Source organism: Dipteris shenzhenensis, chromosome 12, assembly GCF_047967505.1.
Source record: "Dipteris shenzhenensis isolate YYH24624 ecotype China chromosome 12, Dip_SZ_1.0, whole genome shotgun sequence".
NCBI lineage: Eukaryota > Viridiplantae > Streptophyta > Polypodiopsida > Gleicheniales > Dipteridaceae > Dipteris > Dipteris shenzhenensis.
The window spans coordinates 7,251,598-7,271,123 of NC_141607.1; the positions used below are offsets into that span (position 1 = coordinate 7,251,598).

Consider the following 19,526-nt stretch of genomic DNA (forward strand, 5'->3'; position numbering starts at 1 on the left):
CTAGTCTCAGATGTCGAGGTGCTAGATCAAGGGTTGTCGCTCAAACACGTCCTTGTGCTAGGGGTTGGCCCGTGGTAAGGGTGCTTGAGAGATGCATGCGTATGTAGCGACTACTTGCTTTTTGGGTATGTGCGTCGATCCATCGATGAGACCATTGTCATTGTCCTTCTATGTGGGGTGTAAGCGCATCCAAGGCTTGGAGTATAGAGCTAAATGTTTGATAATGAGCTTCCCCAATGTAGCTTTGCTCTCCAACTCTAGATCGATGATACCCAAAGCTCCCTCTACCTGGGATAGAATCATTATTTTCCAAGCAACCTTGGCTCATCCATTCCATATGCCATCCGAGCCCACACCAAGCGGCTTAGCAGCCCCATGCCCCCCTAAATGAAAGCACAGCAAGTGCAACTGGGCTGCTTCTAACTAGAGCTATCTCCAACTATTTTAGCCTAATTAGACAGTTCTAGGCTAGTTGAATCATGCTTAGAACAAATATGAATAGCTCTGAAAAGAAGAGAGGCTAGATCCATTCACTTAGGAATAGGAAATATTTTGTTGAAGTATACATGAAGTACATGTGAAAAGAACAAGGGAAGTATCTTCATTATCAAAAATGATTTCTGGGGATCAACTATTTTTAACATCGGTCCTAAGACCACAGCTTGTTTTATGGCGTTAAAACTTTCATGTTGATTCTATCCCCATATAAAAGGTACTTTATCTGAGGTCACATTAGTCAATGGCGATACTATCTTGGAATATACTTTGATATGCCTTCGATAAAATTGGACAAATCCCAAGAATGATCACAAGGGAATCAAACTCTAAGAGATAGGCCAAGTCAGTATCGCGGCCACTTTCTTTGGATCCATTTCCACCCCCTCATGAGTAATAATGAATCTTAAATATTCAAGTTTTACAATGCACAGCATAGTTTTCTTTTTATTTACATACCGACTGGCTTTCCTCAAATATTGAACACTATTCTTAAGTGTTCATGATGTTCATCAATACTTCTAATGAAAACAAGGATATCGTCAATAAAGCATACTATAAAATTCCCGATATACGAGCGTAGTAAATCGTTCATAAGCATGACGAATGTAGCTAGAGCATTGGTAAGTCCAAACGGCATCACCAAAAACTCATAATGTTCAAACTTGCTCCTAAAAGCGGTTTTATGCAATCAAAAAACTCCTCTGCTATCTGATCAGCTAACTTGGCCATCTCCCCATCTTGGGTAAGATTAGTGCTAGCTGATGGACCATCGATCAGCTCTACTGATACTGTACAAAGAAATAAAAACTCTTCTTGAGTTTTTCGAACTTCCATTACGGAAACTAATGGTCCCTTAGGCAAATCCTTTTCACCTTGCAAGACATATAGCACATCGTTCATCTTGAACTGATAAATGTGCTTTTTCCAATCGATGGCTGGATTCTTCTTAGAATGCCAAGCCTTACCCAGGGCTATATCTCCGTGAGCAAGCCTGGTCATTTCGAAATCCAGCTTCTCCGCATAGTCCTGAATTTCGAAGTTGCAACAGGGTAACCCTTTGGTCCCATACTTCAGTTGAACTTTCATATGCCATCCTGACTGCATAGTTAGGTGGACTAGTCTTTAATTTCATCCTCTTTACTAGCTTGGACTTAATTACATTGTGCGTTGACGCTGAGTCAAACAACACAATGACATCGTGATTGGCTACTTGCCCCTTTATCTTAACTAACTCCGTATCGCTAAAGATTGTATAACCCGTTGCTGCGGGCTTTGATAGGATATTATCAGGTGCATTGTTTACTAGCTTAGCAACAGACACACACATAACAAAATAGGTACTGACCTCTGAGAAGATTCCGCTAGCTGAATCTGCATCTGTTCTACTCAGGAACTTCCCTCCATCTTCACGTTGCACTCTAAGATCATCATCTCAATCATCCGACGATCTTTGTTTCGTGGAAAATATTTCCACTAATGAGGCTGAAGGCATCCAAAACATTGATAAATTCAAAGAAAGCGTAATGAACGTTTATGAACCTCTACCTCAATCGGTATAAGTAAAAGATTTTATTTTTGGACACAATGAGTGGATCAAGATGGAAGTTTGGGCTAAGTACGCGTATATTCTAGATGAAGCAATTGCCATAGTCTTGAACTATGAGGATGCCAAAGGTGACAGACCAAGTGGGTTTGTGCAAACTGGGACTCGGTATGAGTACCCAAAGAAAACTGGGTTTAAGAAGAAGTGGGTTAGCAAAGGGAGTGTCTCACAGCCTAGTGACCAAGCCAAGCAGGCAAAGTCAGTTGAGACTCCTCCTAAACCAAGTACCATCATTGGGGTGAAAAGAAAAGTAACTCCAATGGCAGCTTGGGCTTGGTTGAAATCTTCTTTGATCCCAGAGCAAAAAGAGAAAGCGAGGTTTCTATGATATCGTCAGACATCTTACCAGAATACTTTTCTGGCCTATAATTGGCAATATTAGACAGCTTAGCCCTCCTAGGCTCGACCGTATGAACATTGGTTTCAGGCTCCATTGGAGCTTTACCTTTCTCCTCATGAGATGGTCTAGTAGACATACTGTGAACCATCTTCCTAAGCTCGGATTGCCCTAAATTTTGCTTAAAGTTGCTGAGCCAGAATCTATTGCAAGACATCCTCTAATAATGCAATTCTACCAGACATTGTATGGGCCGCACCTGCGAGGTCGGCCGAACTCTCCACTCTACGTGATCCACCCTTGAAGGCTTTTCTTCGACTTCCATCGCTATAGCCTTGCCTTTGTCCATAAAGTGGGCTTTTTTTTTTCTCTCCAAAACACCACCTAAAACTGTATTTACAATTGAAAGTCCGAAAATTACAGCTAACCAAGCATATACCCAACTATAAACCAAAATCGCTTTTCCCTATGCTAGGGAAATTCCTGCAGCCTCAAATAACTCAAATTCTAAGGGCAAACGAACTAACATATATCACAACTGCAAGACTGATATATAGTTAGAATATAAATCAGTCAGAGTAATGAAGGATAAGATGTTCCCTGGTTCGATTATGCTTCTCAACGATCTGGTACTGGTTGGAGCTCTAAATTCATGAGACGGAAGTCCATACTGCCAACAATTCCTGTATTTGAAGCAAAGGTACGAGCGATCACCGTAGCAGACCTGAGCGATTTGATTCACTCTACTGTTAATTTGCGGTGGATGGAACTCGTGGGGTTGATTAGTTAGTCTCTTTGATCATGTCTCTGCAACAATGCATCATCCTCTTGTACGTACCCAAACCTTTAGACCATGAGCGTGGACAACAAGCTCGCCTTTGCAGAATCACAAGCGGCACAATTTCCCAGCGTATCACCGAAAAACCCAAGGCTCTTTGTATATTTCTGCCACTACGTGGAATAGGAATCCATGGATTAGAAGTGAGCCCTTTTCTCTACCGGCACATCGTCCCATGCCTAGCATCCCATGGTTTGCATGTGATCGCAATCGATTTTCCTAGAGCTGGTCTTTCCAAAAAGCCTATCGAAGGACGATGGGGTTTCTTTGACAAGGTTAGAGGAATATACGAAGAGATTTCTAGGAAAGGCCTCTTTCGAGCAACTTTTCATGACAGGAGTGTAAGAAATCCTAGATTTACTATGTTTAGAAATGTGCTAAGGGATTCTAGCGTGGGGCAAGTAGCGCAAGGAACTATTGCCACTCCTGTCGCTTCTATTGTTGCTGCTTCAAGCATCCGTGTTTTAGAACACAAGTTTGTTAAGCCTTTCAATGGAGTAGATTTCCAAATGTGGAAATGGAGGTTACGCATGTTTTTGAAGGAGTATGATCTGTACGAAGTAACGACTGGCACTGTAACTGTGCCTGTCATTGAGAACCCTGATACTCCGGAGGGGAAGGAGACTTTCAAGGAGCTCACCAAGGAGGTAGAGTCTCATGACCAAGTTCTTGGTAAGTAGGGACCTGGCTACTAGGTTCCTGACTAGTAGGCTGCTCTGGAGTCTGTAAGGTCATGGTTGAAGAACCATCTATGCCTCCTGGTAACTCCTCCTGGTCATGCTTTGCCTCGTCCATACCTTCTTTGAGTAAGGCTTCCTTGCTTGATCCACTTGCTTGTCCTTCACCCAAGATCGATCCACTTGCCTGTCCTTCATCCAAGATCAAGGGTGCCTTCCTCACTTTTAATTTTAAGGGAAGTGCTTCCACCTCTTTAGCCTTACCTTTACCTGTGACGTGCTGTACTACTGTAACTTCTTGCTGCCGCGAACCTTCCCGTATGATGAGTGGAACCTCCTTGACTCTAGTTGACAATTGATCACCCTTATTCTTTGTGCAGATTTCTTCTTGCCGTAAGTCATCGGATGAGGACTTGCTTGTAGAACATGCATGTAGGAGTTGCATGTAGTAGAAATTGCGGTTTTGCTCCTGCGAGCCCTCCTTCCCTCGCCATAGCCTACCTCCCTACTCCCCTCGCCCGCCTCGCCTGCGACCTCGCCTCGCCCGCCTCGCCCGCCCTCGCCTCGCCTTGCGCCCTCCCCTCGCCTCGCCTTGCGCCCTCCCCTCACCTCGCTTGCGCCCTCGCTTCGACTGCCTCACCCACCCTCGCCTCGCCGCGCCCGCCTCACCTCGCCCGCCTCGTCGCCTCACCTCGCCCGCCTCGCCGCCTCACCTCGCCCGCCTCGCCGCGCCCGCCTCACCCGCCTCGCCTCACCGCGCCCGCCTCACCACCGCCCTTCCTTCACCCCGCCACGCCCTCGCCTCGGCCCTCCGCCCTCGCCTCCGTCCTCCGCCCTCCGTTCTTTCCACACCCTTGCCTCCGCACTCGCCTTCGCCCCTCACCCCCGCCTTCGCCTCGCCCTCGCATTCGCCTTCGCCCCCGCCTTCGCCCATGCCTCTCTTCGCCTTCGCCCTCGCCCTCGCCACGCTCTCGCCTCGCTCGCCGATTCCTCATCCACACCCAGGCTCCACCCTCGTCTAACTCCTTCCCCTTTTTGGTGGCAGCCTCTTCCTCATCGGAGTTCTCGCAGTTTGTCTTGGCGGTATGGCGGCTCCCTGCCCGGAACCGGAGGCCCAGCCGGACCCCCCTCTCCAGAAGCCTACCGCGTGATCTTGACAGAGCAACAATCGTCCCGGGTACAACAGGTTGCCAATGACTTTGCCCACACTTCAGTCTATGGCAAAGTCATTGGACACTCCCCCTCCAGACCAGCCAGCAGGGATTGGCTTCAATCCACGCTTATGCTAGAGGATAGCCACATCGAGGAGGTGGCCCTTATGGGAAGGGGCATCTTCTGGCTTAAACTCTCCACTGCAAAAGCTGTGAGCAACCTGATTGCTGGTTCCCCCACATCGGTGGATGGAAAGATCATCATGATAGTCCCTTAGTACCAAGGATTCAGCGCAGCGGACTTTGATGCTCGTTTTCGCATACCTCGCCACCCAGTGACGCTAGTATTTCCAGGCCTTGCTGCTGAGTTGTGGCCGATACTCAGAAACCTGGGTTCCCACTTTGGCTGGGTGATGCATGACACTTTTGTCGACGTAGTCGCTACGGCAGGAGCTCCCAGAGTCCGTGTGGCCGTGGCAGATCCTGCGTCCCTCCCTGCAGTGATTGAGATTGTGACAGATGCTGGCAGCATTACTTAGAGCATGGTAGTCACAGGTCAGCCTGGCCAGTGCCTAAGGTGTCATGGCTTTGGGCACTTGGCTGCTGCTTATCCGCGCTTCTCCAGCTCCTCTCGGCCCCCCCCGCCTCCCCCCCGGCAGCCCCCTCCCCCTCCCTCCAGGCAGCCACGTCAGGAAGAGCAGAGGCAGCCAGAGTCCGGTCCAGAGGTGGCTGGCGGCTGGACCGAGGTCAGAAGGAAAAGAGGAAAGAATAAGAAGCCTTCTGACAAAGGCAAGGAGGCAGAGGTTACCCAACCGGCAGCAGCGCCTCAGAGACCTGACAGGCAGCCGCCCTAGGGTCCTGGGAGAGCTTCTTCTTCGGCGGTAGCCCGCCCTCCGCAGCCTCAGGTCCCCCTCTCTCCCGATCCCCAGCTCCCCCCCACCCAGCCCCAGCCCCAGCCCCTACCCCAGCCGCAGTCTCCTTCTTCCGACCCGCAGCATCAACCCCCGCCTCTTCCTCTTCAGCCCCCGCCTCTTCCTCTTCAGCCCCAGTCCCATCCCTCCTCCCCCGCCTCTCTCAGCTCTTCCGCAGTGTCAGCTTCACCGGTGGTTTCTCAGCCGCGTGAAGCCCCCACTCTCCCACCTCCGCCCCCCCCGCTAGTTGCTTCCGTGGAGTCGGTGTCGCCTACTCCACAACCTCCTTCCCCTCCCTTACCCCAGGCAGGACACCCCGAGATTGCACCACCCCTGGAGCAACCTTCCTTGTCAGCTAGCCCGGCCCCCTCAGTTGCAGATTCTGGCGGGCCTCAGCTCCAGGAGAGAGAGCTTCCTCGCGACTTCTACAAATCCGGTCCCTGGGATTACTTGGACGTGGCCAACCTCGGGACCTTCCCAACTTGCCTCGACATCAGTATCTTCCTGCTCCGTAAAGGGGCAGATGGGAAGATCGCAGCCTTGGCCCCGAGGGATGGCCCCAGCTTTGCCTTCACTTTTCTCAGCGACCGCACCGAGATTTGGACAGACGACTCGGTCTGGGAGGCTCTCAGAGAGCAGACGCACACTCAAATCTGCTCCTGGATAGGCCCAACGGGTGGACAGCTTCTCGAGACTCAGTGGTCCAAGGGTGACGTGCGCCTACGATGGCGATGCGCCGCCAAGCGTTTCAGACTGATTGTTATCCTCAGGCCCCCTCTATCGTGGCCCCTCCCCCAGGATGTGAGAGCATGGACACCACAGAAACTTCGCGCCTTTTACGGGATGACTACTTCAGAGATCTCGAGTTGGCTCGAGAAAGCGTTTGTCCATGGCACCAAAGGCCTCACGCCTTTACTAAAAGTTTTGAAGAACGGGCAGGATGACCCCGCCTCCCCCTCCAAACCCTCACAAAAGCGTCAGCGACTTCATTCCGAACTACCAACCTCTTCCTCGACCTCGGCCGCGAGCAGACAGTTGTTCACAGCCTACCAGTCCTCATCATGAGCTTACACCTTGTCTCCTGGAACGTGAACCGGTTTCATTCTTCTGGCACCCGTGGTCCTAGGAAGCTCATCTTGAGACAGGAACTTCAACCAGCAGTGATTGGTCGATTGGATATACTCCTGCTCCAGGAGCATAAGCTTTCAGTGGCTCATACCCGTAGCTGCGGGAAGATCCTCCCTGGACGCTCGCACACTTATTGGGAGCCCTTGATCGGTGCACAGGGGAGGAGTGGCGGTGTTTGCACTTCCGTTTGCGAGTCGGTTGCCCCGGTAGTTTTTGGCCATGGTACGTTGATCCCAGGCCGTGCACTTTGGGTTGGCCTAGAGTTGGAGGGCTCCAAAATAGGAATCCTCAACATCTATGCACCCACAGACCTCCGACGCAGAGCCACCTTCTGGAGGACTCTCACAGAGATTCTCCCAGACATGGATTCGTGGATTGTTGGAGGTGACTTCAACAATTTGGAGACTTTGGAGGACCAGCAGGGCAAAGGACCAGAGTTTATAGAGGCAGAGCAGTCCGCTTGGGACTCCTTTCTCTTCGCGACAGGAGGTAGGGACAGCTGGAGAGACCCGTCCTTCCGCCGATGGCACGGGAGCTTGGACTTCTCATGGGGCTTCCGCAAGGAAGGGGGCAGACTTCTGGAGAGATTGGACAAATTTTATATTAGTGATTGGGCCATCAGCAGAGGTGGTCAGGTGGGTGTAGTGCCAGGGACGACGCTCTCCGACCACGCGCCAATGCTCTTATCACTAGACTCGGCAGCTCAGTCCCTTCCTCCCCGTTCGTGCAGGATTCCTGATTCCATCTTCTCTAGGGAGGAGGTGCGCAGTAGTATCGGTAGCCTTTGAGACAGAGATTGGGACGGGTGCGTGGATCTGGTAGAGTCGGTGGCACAGGCTCTACAGGAGTCCAACCAGATTTGCCAGCTCGCAGCCCTTCAGGTTCGCCAGGAGTGGTGGGGCAGAGAGAGAGCTCTTCGTAGGGACCTCGCCTCCATTCAGCGGCTCCAACAGGCAGCTCCGGGTTCGGAGGAGCTTCGGATCCAGGCCCTTCGAGCCAGAGCCCTTCTTGAGGAGACTCTCCAGCGTCGCTCAGAGTTTTCTTATCATGCCTCTCTCTCCTACTGGGCTCGGAAGGGCGACCGGATGAGCAAAGAGTTCTTCAGGACGCATGGCCAGAGGGCAGCAAGTGACCAGCTCCGGAGTCTTAGGACAGCGGAGGGGCACATCATTACGGACCAGGAAGAGGTCTTGGGGCTGGGTACCGACTTCTACAGGACTCTTTTCCAGCAGGAGCAGCTTGCCCCCCGCACTAGACGTTCCCGCGAGGAGGTGTGGAGGCACATTCCGACCCTTGTTCAGCCCAGCATGCAGGCGACGCTGATGGCACCTTTCACCACTGTCGAGATGCAGGAGGCCTTGATGGCCATCGACGGGCAGAAATGCCCTGGGGAGGATGGGCTTTCTAGAGCTTTCTTCACATCTTTTTGGGATCAGATCCATCAGCCCCTCCTAGCAGTTCTCCAGAGGATTTTCAGCAGTGGTCATATGCCAGAGAGCCTCTCTTCGGGATTGATTTGCCTCATCCCGAAGGGAGGAGATCGACAGGAGATCTGTCAGTGGCGCCCGATCACTCTCCTCACCACTACCTATAAAATCCTTGCAAAGATGATCAGCGCCAGAGTTCGTCCACTACTTCCTGACCTCATTCATGACACTTAGACAGGCTTTGTCCAAGATCGCAGTATCCTGGATAATATCTTCACCTTCTCAGAGGCGACGGAGTGGGCTCAGCACAGCGGGTCGCACTTAGCCATCCTACTTCTCGACTTTGAGAAGGCCTACGATCGAGTGGACTGGTCCTTCCTGGAGGGTACTTTGGAGAGACTTGGATTCCCAGTAGGATGGATTCAGGGTATCTCAGCGTTATACAGGACAACTTCCAACAGGGTCATCATCGGTGGCAGGATGGGAGAGCGATTTCGATTGGAGAGACCGGTGCGTCAGGGTTGCCCCCTTGCTCCTTACCTGTTTCTCTTCTTCGCCGAGGCGATGACATACTATCTTTGGTCGAGGTCGACAGGGATCCAGGGTATTCGCCTTCCCATCAGGGAGGACACGGAGCTCCTGGACTCGGAGTATGCAGATGACACAGCGCTGTATGTTCAGGATGATGAGATGATGCTGGAGAGGGTGAGGCTGGCCTTAGAGGTCTTCTGCTCGGCAGCCGGTGCGAAAATCAACTGGAACAAATCAGTTGGTTTTCTCACAAACCCTGGGGCATGCTCACAGTGGGGGAGGTTTTTGGGCTTCAGATGGATCCCGCGGGGGCAGAGTACTAGATATCTCGGCTTTCAGGTCGGCCTGGACATCACGCCAGCTCAGCAGTTTCTCCCGGTGCTAGATTCCATACGACGGAAGCTGGCTTTCTGGAGCACTGCTAAGCTCTCTTGCAGGTCGTGCTCTTGTAGTCAACCAGGTTCTCCTGGCCACGGCCTGGTATGTGGCCTCTTGTTGGTGCTTCTCGAGATCCTGCGTGGCACAGCTCAGGAGGTTGGTCCGGACCTGTGGTCTGGGGGGGATGGTCTTAGAGATACCAGAGCCAGGGTAGCCTGGCAGACAGTCATTCTTCCGCAGGCTGAGGGTGGCTTGGGGGTCATTGATCCGGAGCTTCAGAGTCAGGCCCTGCTGGGCAAGTTAGTTATCCGCGGTTTGACCCCGAGGGGGCAAACGTGGAAGATGTTACTTCAGCAGGGGATCAGTTCTTGCGTCCCGCGCCGAGGTGGAGAGTGGCTACCGTCCCTCCGATGGATCTTCACCTCTGCACCGCTTACTCACCCCCGCTCCCCGCTCATTCGTAGCCTTCTCACAGTTTAGAGGCGACTCCGTCTCAGTCTCCTCCAGTCCCCTCCTAGCAGTCAGGAGGAGATCGACCGCCAGCTGCTCATCTGGAACAATCAGGTCAGAGATACCTTGGGCCTTCAGCTGGGGGAGAGGTCACATATCTCGTGGGACGGCTGGATGCGGGGCCAGCCCGATCCCTTCGAGTTTGGAGGGACACTTACAGACATTTGGAGACCGTTGCTCTAGCAACCGCAACCGGAGGTGTCCGTGGAGCTCAGGCAAGACGCACAGAGATAGATGGAGCGATTCCTGCCACTAGGTTGGTTCCACCCGAGACTCAGATCCTCATGCCTGGTGATGCCCGTTGGCTTGGACAGTTCACCCCCCGTGTCATCCCACTGGTGGTTGCAGGCCGGCTGGACGACACCTCTGTATCCTTCTTCGCAGTTTTGGGGGATGGCCGACTCAGGAGAGGGTGTGCTCATCGACCCCCTTCTCTCATGGCAGAGGGTTCGTGTCGTAGGCCTCGTGGGGAAGGTTTGGCGGATCGATCCTAGTATAGAGCAGGATCAGCTGCAGTTATGGCGCCTCTGGCTTTGGGAGGGGCGGGCCCTGTCAGAGCTTGATTGGGACCCAGGTGAGTGGAGATGGCCAGAGGTTGTGGCAGGCCAGGGGCCGACCCCTTTCTTCGCTTACAGCACGAAACTGGGCAGGAGAGTTCTCGGGAGGATGCAGAGTTGACCGCCCACCCAGCGCACAGTTGGTATTCTCAGGGTATTTCCAGGCTATTTTTGCAGGCCTTCTGGAAGGCCTTGTGGGAGAGCTAGTGGCCGCGGAAGATTTCCTACTTCCTTTGGCTACTCGCCCACAAGGGTCTTCCAATGGGGAGTTGGTTGTGGCACATTGGTCAGGATGGACTTTGTCAGATTTGTCATGAGGACGAGGACTCACCAAAGCACTGCCTGTGGATCTGCACTCGCGCCCAAGACGTGTGGAGGTGGGCCTTCGGGATCCTTACTCGCGCTGCTCCGGAGTTAGGTTTGATCACCTGGGGCGCGTTCTGCTGGTGCAGCACCACACCTGGCTATCATCAGTTGTTCGAGGCAGGTCCGCAGGACCCTATGTTCCTTATCACACAGGGGACTTGGGGGCCGCTTGAGGGCATCCCGCAGCACTTGGCAGAGGCGGACACAGGTTCTCAGGTGAGGCAGCCAGTCTGGGAGATTATTAGCAGCATCGTCGGATGGCACATTTGCACTTCGCGCTGCGCGCAGATCCTCGGTGGTACGTCTCTTTCGACTGCCCAGGTCATGGCCGACGTCTGGTGCGAGATTATCCACACGCTCAGAGGCCAGTGGGACCAGATCCAAGGGGACTCCCGGGCTGGCCGGGAGAAGCGGAGACGCTTCCTCCGAGATTGGGATATGCAGGGCCTCTTCTTCGAGCATACTTCTCAGGGCCTTCAGTGGCGCTACTCACCGCCTCTCTGGTTGTTTATCCACACCCGCCTGATCCCTCCATGAGAGAGAGCTTTTTGTTTCCACTTAGGGCTGCGTCCAATTTGTGAACGCAGCCCCGTCAGCTGCAAAACTGACTTTTATGTATCTTGTTTTTTCGAGGTAATATAATCAGCACTGTTTTTTCCGAAAAAAAAAAGAAATGTGCTAAGGAGCAGAAAGGAGACTGAAATAGCAGAGAACAAGGAATATTTGTATTGCTTGAGTGTCTGTAGTGTCTGTAGTGTGTCATCCATACAATTGGGCCTCTCTTATATAGAGAGTTAATAGTCACACATGAAAAGGTGTGTACTCCAAAGTGTATGTGCATGAAGAGGTGTGTACCCCTTGTCAAAGGTGTGACCCTTGATGAGAGGGTACATTACAATAGGAGTGTCTCTTCCATAGAATGTCTCTTGTGAAAGGTTGTGCCTCTTAGGAAGTGTCCCGTCGAAAGGGCATACCCTTCCACAAGTGTCCATTCATCAAACCATCCATAAGTCTAAGATATAGAGGAAGGAATACGTCACAGATCGTGACAAGGAGCTCTCCTTGATTACAAATCCTAATGGAACCAAAATGGAACCGCCGAGATTGAAGTATCTTGTAGAAGATCTTAGTGACAGTATGGCTCGAGTGTTGAATCTGTTGGTTTTAACTCCTGTTCATCTTCTTCAACTTCTCAGAGCTCAGCTAAGAAGTCACTAACTTTGCTGAATTCAGTGCAATGAACGAAAGTCTTCAAAGCGTAACTAAGCCCGAGAGGCTATTGCCACAAACCAAATCTTAAACTCTTTCTGATCGATCTCATTGCTTGACAAGGCGGATGCTATCCTTGACAAAATCCATAACGGGCTGCACGACAGAGTTCTCAAATCGAAAATAAAGTAAACCACTAAAGACCCTCCGCTCTCTAATTCACGACAACCACGAATACCCACATCCCTACGGTCTGATACCAAATGATACAACCAACGTAACTAGCCCTGAAAATGGAACGCACTAATATAGTTGCTCCTAGCAATCACGGGCAATGGCACTCAGATATTCCTCCCAGCCAACCTTTGTGACAGCCAGCTTGATACAATTCACACATTAAATTTTTTCCCTGCGTGCTGTACACAAAGCCAACATCTCCCTAGATGGTTCTACATGCCACATGTCACATTCTAGGATCAATCCTTGGTGCACCATTTACCCCTCTCTTGGAGTACCATTAAATTCCATTTGCCCCTTGGAAATTACATAATTTGATGCCCCTAGACCCCTGGCCTTTAGAACCATTTAGTCAGTGTCAATTCGCCCTCACCAAGGACCTTGACATTAATTCCTTTAACCATATACTTAAAGCGCAACGAAATATAATACAAAAAGTTGGTCCTCTAAAGGAAAATGTCCACCGACCCTTCCGAGACCATGTTATCTAGACTTGAGCATAACAAACCCAAACTTAAATGCCCCTTCTTGCTCCTCAAAAAACCGGGCTTACAACAAAATGGGCATCACTAAATTGTTAAAAAACCGGGCTTACAACAAAATGGGCATCACTAAATTGAAGTAACCTACCAACTCTCAAGGACACACTTAGCAGCAACATTATTTGCATTACCTGAAGACTATATCAGGCTCTCCTAGGGACCTGATAGATTAAAGATGTTTAATCCATGGAAGGTACGCAGTTCAAGCAATTCGTGGCTCTGGCCACACCATTACTAGGAAAGCATGGTGACGGAATGACATTAAATTTGCATTGATTTCAAACCAACTACAATTCCTAACTAATTCTTTGTATGCAAAGACCATCAGGCTTCACTACAAAACCATACGTTGGAGAATATATATATTCCTCAGCTTAAGGTTTGATGCATGTACATTTAGTGAACACTCTTAAGTAGTTATGCATCCATATCTCACACCAAAGAACTTCACCATCAAAGTTCTCAAAAAATAAACATGCAAATAAATATACCTGTGGATCCTTACTGATTACCACTTTTAGATCCACCACAGCACCTTCCCAATCCTCCAACAATATCTTTGCCTCACTTCTCTGCACAAATCAAGCAATTTTCTGAGAAGAAGTCCAAAGAATTTTCTCTTTTTATTGTTAAAAAAAACATAAGATGCATGACAACCTTCCTAACACACACTATTATAATCAAAATTTTGAGTATTCTTGACATATCTACTACAGTATTACCTGAAGCCAAGTAGATGTACAAGCAATTCAGAAACATAGTTTGCAACATTTGAGACAAAAGAGGCATGGTGAGTTGCATATAACTTGTGGCTCTTCTAAGCAATATCACAAATCACAAGTGACTTCAAGTTTTGAAAATGTCTGAGCCAAAAATATGGAGAGGGGAGAGGAGAAGAGTGGAGATGAGGAGAGAGGGCACAGCTAGAGAGCACACCACAAATGACTAATTGTACACTAGATTTAGGTGAAAAATAGAATATATACAAATCCATTTAGGGTTAAGGGATCTAACCCTTTCCTTTATAGCACTCTATAAAGTTAGTACTATGCACATATGATCACATGATGTTGAGCGTGAACTCTCAACACCTTCCCTTAAGATCAGCATCATAAAGTAGGCCTTCCCTCAAGATGATGATTCTGGGGAATCGAAGAAGGACTGAGCATTACATTCCATCACACCCCTTTAATGAGAATGTCCTTCCTCTGCGTCAAACCAAGAGCTAATCGGTGTTTCTCGAAAAGCTCTTTACCGAGTGGTTTGGTAAAGCTGTCTGCAACATTCTCTTTACTATCACAATGCTGCAATGTGATGTCACCAAGTAACACTCTTTCTTTGATGAAGTGCTCTCTGACATCAATGTGCTTTGTCCTGGAGTGATATATTGGATTCTTGACCAATGCTTGAGCCGATTGATTATCACAGTATATTATTGTTGGCTTTGACTCATCAAAGTAGTCTGTTTCTAACAATAGTCTTCTGAGCCATATAGCCTCACAAAGAAACAGTTGGCTGTTTGTTTGACAACCATGATATAGCACCTTGACCAAGGAAAAATGCATATCCCTGTGTCGATCTCCTGGTCTCATGATCTCCGGCATAGTCACTGTCACAGTATCCATGCAACCGTGGATGACTTCCTCTGTATTCTATCCCAAACTGTCTTTTACCTCTGATGTATCTCAAGACTCTTTTGGCTGCATTCTAGTGAGACTGTATGCAGTGAGACTGTTTTGTGTTTGCCATAAACTGTGCTAGTGAGCTTACTGCATAACAAATATATGGTCGTGTGATTGTCACATATATAAGAGATCCGATGAGCTGCCTGTAGTATCTGTCATTGACTGTAGGCTTTTCTCAATCTTTAGTAAGTTTCAAACTATGTTCCATGGGAGTGGCTCCAATCTTGCAATCTACCATATGAAACTTCTTTAGGATACTGTCAACATACTTGAGCTGACTCATGAATATATCTGAATCTCTCCAAGACAATAGTGCATAAGTCCAAGATCTTTCATGTCGAACTCTACAGATAAGTCTTGTTTTAATTTTCTAATGAAGCTATTCTTGCTTTCTGTCACAATCAGATCATCTACATACAAAAGTGCAATAGTAATGTCTTCTCCTTGAACTTTGTAGCAGAGAGTATGATCTGCATTGGATTTCATGTATCCCAGATAAGTAAAATGCTTGTCAATTCTGCTGTACCAACTTCTAGGTGCTTGCTTTAAGCTGTAGAGACTTTTCTTGAGATGGCAAACCTTATTCTCCTTTCCTGATTCAACATAACCTGCTGGTTGTCGCCTGTAGACTTCCTCGTCTAGGTAACCATTGAGAAATGCATTCTTGACATCGAGCTGATACACATTCCATTTGTTGAGTGTCGCTAGTGATATCAAGAACCGTATCAAATCCATGTTTGCTACTGGAGCATAAGTCTCATCATAGTCCTGACCATATTGCTGTGCAAATCCTTTTGCAACTAGTCTGGATTTGTATCTTTGAATACTACCATATGGATTATACTTCACTTTATATACCCATTTGTTTGCTATGGCCTTCTTTCCTGGTGGAAGGTTGCATAATTCCGAAGTATTATTCTTATACAAAGCATCCATTTCTTCTTTCATAGCAGTTTGCCATTCTGGCTTGTCTACTGCGTCTTCGAAGTACACTGGCTCTTCTGTAGCCATGATGGTAGTCATAAGAGCATAGTTGGAGGTTTCCACTTGAATTGCTTTGCCTTTCTGAGCATATGTCAATCTGGCTGGAGGTCTGCTTTCCCTAGTAGACCGTCTGACCTGCTGTGGCTCAGCTTGGGGTGTTGCTGGCAATTCTTGCTCTTCTTCATCAATCTGTTCTGCAGATGACTGTGAAGTCGATGCTTCTATCTCCTGTGTAGGTGAGGTTTTCCATTCTGATTCCTTATCAAAGATTACATCTCTAGAAATAATGACCTTGCGGTTGTTGGGATCATACAACTTGTATGCGTACACGCGGATCCATCTACCACACTCACTAAGGATCGCCATTGGGTAGTTTCAAGTGTCATGGCACCGACTCTGTATTGAGAGTGGACGAGTTGAGGGGATCCCCAGGGAGGGCTGCATATGCACGTTGTGTGATCGACAGGAGATTGAGTCGGAGGAGCACTTCACATTCAGATGCCCCGTATACTATGAGATCGGTGGCCGATATCACTACCTCTTCAGAGACGGTTTTGGGCCAGTCACCAAGCTCCTTACATACCCAGACCAAAGGTGTCTCGCTGCCTTCCTTCCAGCGGGGATGTACGGCAGCCCTTTTGGGGGCCGGATCTATCATATATAGAGTGGGCTCGTGTGGATCGGCTACAGGTTCTCATGCTATTGCGGATGATGTGTGGTAAGCCGTCTTTCCCTCACCAGATTATTCAGGCTGAGTTTGGGTCATCCCCTATATTGCAACATATGGCTGCCTTCTGTGTTTCCTTAATGATTTGAATTAAAAAACCAACATGCATTCTAATTTCAGCGTGTTTTGCTATCAGAATGTTTTCAATTATAATCATTTACCATGTTTTGCAATCAAAATCAATAGTGATATGTTCCATCTATTGTGCGTTCTAAAATCATATCTTAATCATATAGAGGACGATAAGCGTACACTCTTATGTGGTGAATATTGTAGATGACTACCAGCCTTGCTCCACCCAGGAAGCAGATTAAAAGCCTAAGTTAGTTCCACAGTACACTATCAGCCTTGTAGATGACTACCAGCCTTGCTCCACCCAGGAAGCAGATTAAAAGCCTTAAGTTAGTTTCACAGTACACTATCAACTCTAGGACGCACATAACTTGCTAATCAGTACTGCAAGGTTGTTACAGGAAACTCAGTTTCGGATTGCAATCTGCCTTGAAAGGCAAAATGTACCTTTGAAAAATGAGTTCTGCTTGTATCCTTGAACGAATGGATTGATTAGGCCAGTGCATGAAGCCTTGGAACATATGTAAGGATGGCAGGAGAACCTTCCAGTGAGAAATATGACTGTCATAGTCAGTCGGATTCGGTTACATGCTCTAAGCCTACCGTGTTTCTGTATAAATTTCAACACATACCATGCGATATAAGAATGTCAGGTGCTTGGTAAAAAATCTCTTACTGAACTAACCGGATTAAGGAAAATGTTATTAAGAAAGATAAACTTAGACTAGGGCCATGGAAAGCACTGACCTTGGTCAAACCATGTTTATGTATGAATTTCAACACATGCCATGCGATATAAGAATATCAGGTGCTTGGTAAGAAATCTCTTACTGAACTAACCAGATTAAGGAAAATGCTATTAAGAAAGATAAACTTAATTTTTTTTTACTGGGGCCATGGAAAGCACTGACCTTGGTCAAACCCTCAAGAAGTTCCCCATTGATGTCCACAGCAGAAGAGCAACTGCTCAAAGCATCCTTGCCCCGCCCCAACTTTACAAGGACCTTGCAAAGGCCTAGATGAATATTGACATTATGTGCAGCATGCTCAGGATCTATCTCCAGAGCTGCTTTATATTCTTCAACTGCCATACGGAACTTGCCTTTCTCCACCAAGTCATCTGCCTGAAACAATAGTACGGGAACCACTTGTTCAAAAAAAGATGAAATGAAGTTTTAAAAAGAAATTCAAAATAAGGTAGCATGCTTGCAATTGCAAGCAGTAGATATTTGTATCATTACATTCTTGCTCTTCTTTAGTAAATTCTTGAGCTTGAAATACTCCTTCTTCAATTCGCTATGTTCTGGATCAAGACGGAGACCCTTTTGGTAATGTCTACAAAATAGCAATCATGACCATATGTATTAGATGTTTGATTACAGTCAAAATAGAGGATCAAATGAGGCTAAAGGTGATCCAAACAGTTATAAAATAACATCCAACACAATAGAATACATCTTCAGCAAAGAGCAGGCAACATGGAGCTTTGCAAAAATTCAATACGCAGCTGCAGAATCATTCATAAACAAGAACTTTCCTCTCTGTAGATTGTCGACAAGCTGATCCACATTCAAAAGGCTGCTTCTTAGCCCATATACAACAGACTCACAGAGCAAATTCACACTGTTGACTCAAACCAGTCAGTCTCCAAAAATCTTAATGGTTCTTAAGAGAACAACAGCATTTTACACAAGCTAGCAGGCAATGGAAAACTCTCTACAAATCTTACATACTCATTGATTCTATAAATTACATCATTAAATTTGAAGAAAATCTCCATGAAGCTGCAGCTGTGCTCCCTCCCAGCATATCTCTTGCTCAGGATCATTGTCCAGCTGGACACTTTTTATTTAATGGCATCTCTAAACCCTAGGAACCATTGACTAAACCATAAGAAGTAGACCCACTCCACAAGATCTAAAACCTGACAGCACTATTCGTGGACTTACAAGTTCAATGCTTTATAGACGTGATCCTCCCACTCCAGGATAAAATAAAATAAATAACATTTAGAACATAATCTACATTTACAGAAAAGATAACTACAAATTCAATAATCATTCCTCACAAAACAAGTGCAGGACGCCAATTTAAAAAAGCAGAGAAAGGAACAGCAGAGGGAAAAAACCAAGTATATGACACTATACAATAAAACTTGGCGATCTACTCAAGAAATAAAATTGTTTTGAGGGGCAAACCCTCACCGTAAAAAATGGAATGGTTTCTTGGTAGTGTTAGGCTGAATAAAGTATAAGTCAAAAAAAGGCTCACCCTATTGGAGCCATTTCCTGATTAGAAGTTTCCAGTAGCCTAACAAATCACAGTTTCAACGAAATAAATCAAATAATTGCCAATAGAGCAGGTGCCTCCCCTTCCGTCACGATATCAGGTCAGGAGAAAATATGCTTATCATCTCAAACCTGGCTTTCAGGTCCCACTTCAGTGACCAAGTATTCATATCGATGCCCTCTTCACCCCCAGAGGAATAATTAAGAGAAGCCTGACCAGACCCAAAAGATTCTCCAATGGGATGACTTGATGATAGAATGAGGATACAGATCCTCTTCTCCTGATCACCTAGCTTGGTAGATAAGGGTTGCCAATACGGTCTATATTTTGCAACAGACAAATATCATAATCCTTTATCCAACCAACTACCTAGTGCTATGCAGCTCACCAAACAGTGCTTTCAAGTTTCATCAAATCTCTACATCTCTCATTTACTTTATTTTTTATTTTATTTTTTTCAAAGAAAGGAACCTTCTATTAATGCTTGAAAGATTTCATACAAGACAACAGCCCCGAAGGTGCTGAGTATGAAAAAACCGGAAAAGGCTGAAAGAAAAACCGGCCTGTTCCAGAGAAGCCCAGCTCACTGCCTAGGGGATCTCTGGAACTGGGGCTAACAGCCAAGTGGTCTCTCATTTACTTTAGATGAAGATTTATGCAGAATGTGTAACATATCATGGTTACAGCAAGATCCATGTATATGAAAATACAAAATTTAAAAAAAAATGAAAGATTATGGTGTTCTTCCAAAGTGTTTTCAGAAGTTGAGAGCTGACAACATAACAACAGGTAAGCATTCACACCGCAAACAATGATCACGCATATCACACTACCATCTTTATTACCTCTCCTTTATATATTGGTCACAC

General features: G+C 47.5%; 1 protein-coding gene across 3 annotated transcripts in view; it reads right to left on the reverse strand.

The window, feature by feature from the left end:
• P58IPK (DnaJ P58IPK-like protein) overlaps nt 1-19,526 on the reverse strand; it is an 85,683-nt gene that overhangs the window by 13,360 nt on the left and 52,797 nt on the right. For all 3 annotated transcript variants that reach the window (XM_087382377.1, XM_087382376.1, XM_087382378.1), the window contains exons 6-8: nt 17,610-17,703; nt 17,280-17,492; nt 13,392-13,472 (exon numbers count right to left, since the gene is read on the reverse strand). In XM_087382377.1, coding sequence (XP_087238503.1) covers nt 13,392-13,472; nt 17,280-17,492; nt 17,610-17,703 — 388 coding nt within the window. The remainder of the gene's footprint in view (nt 1-13,391; nt 13,473-17,279; nt 17,493-17,609; nt 17,704-19,526) is intronic.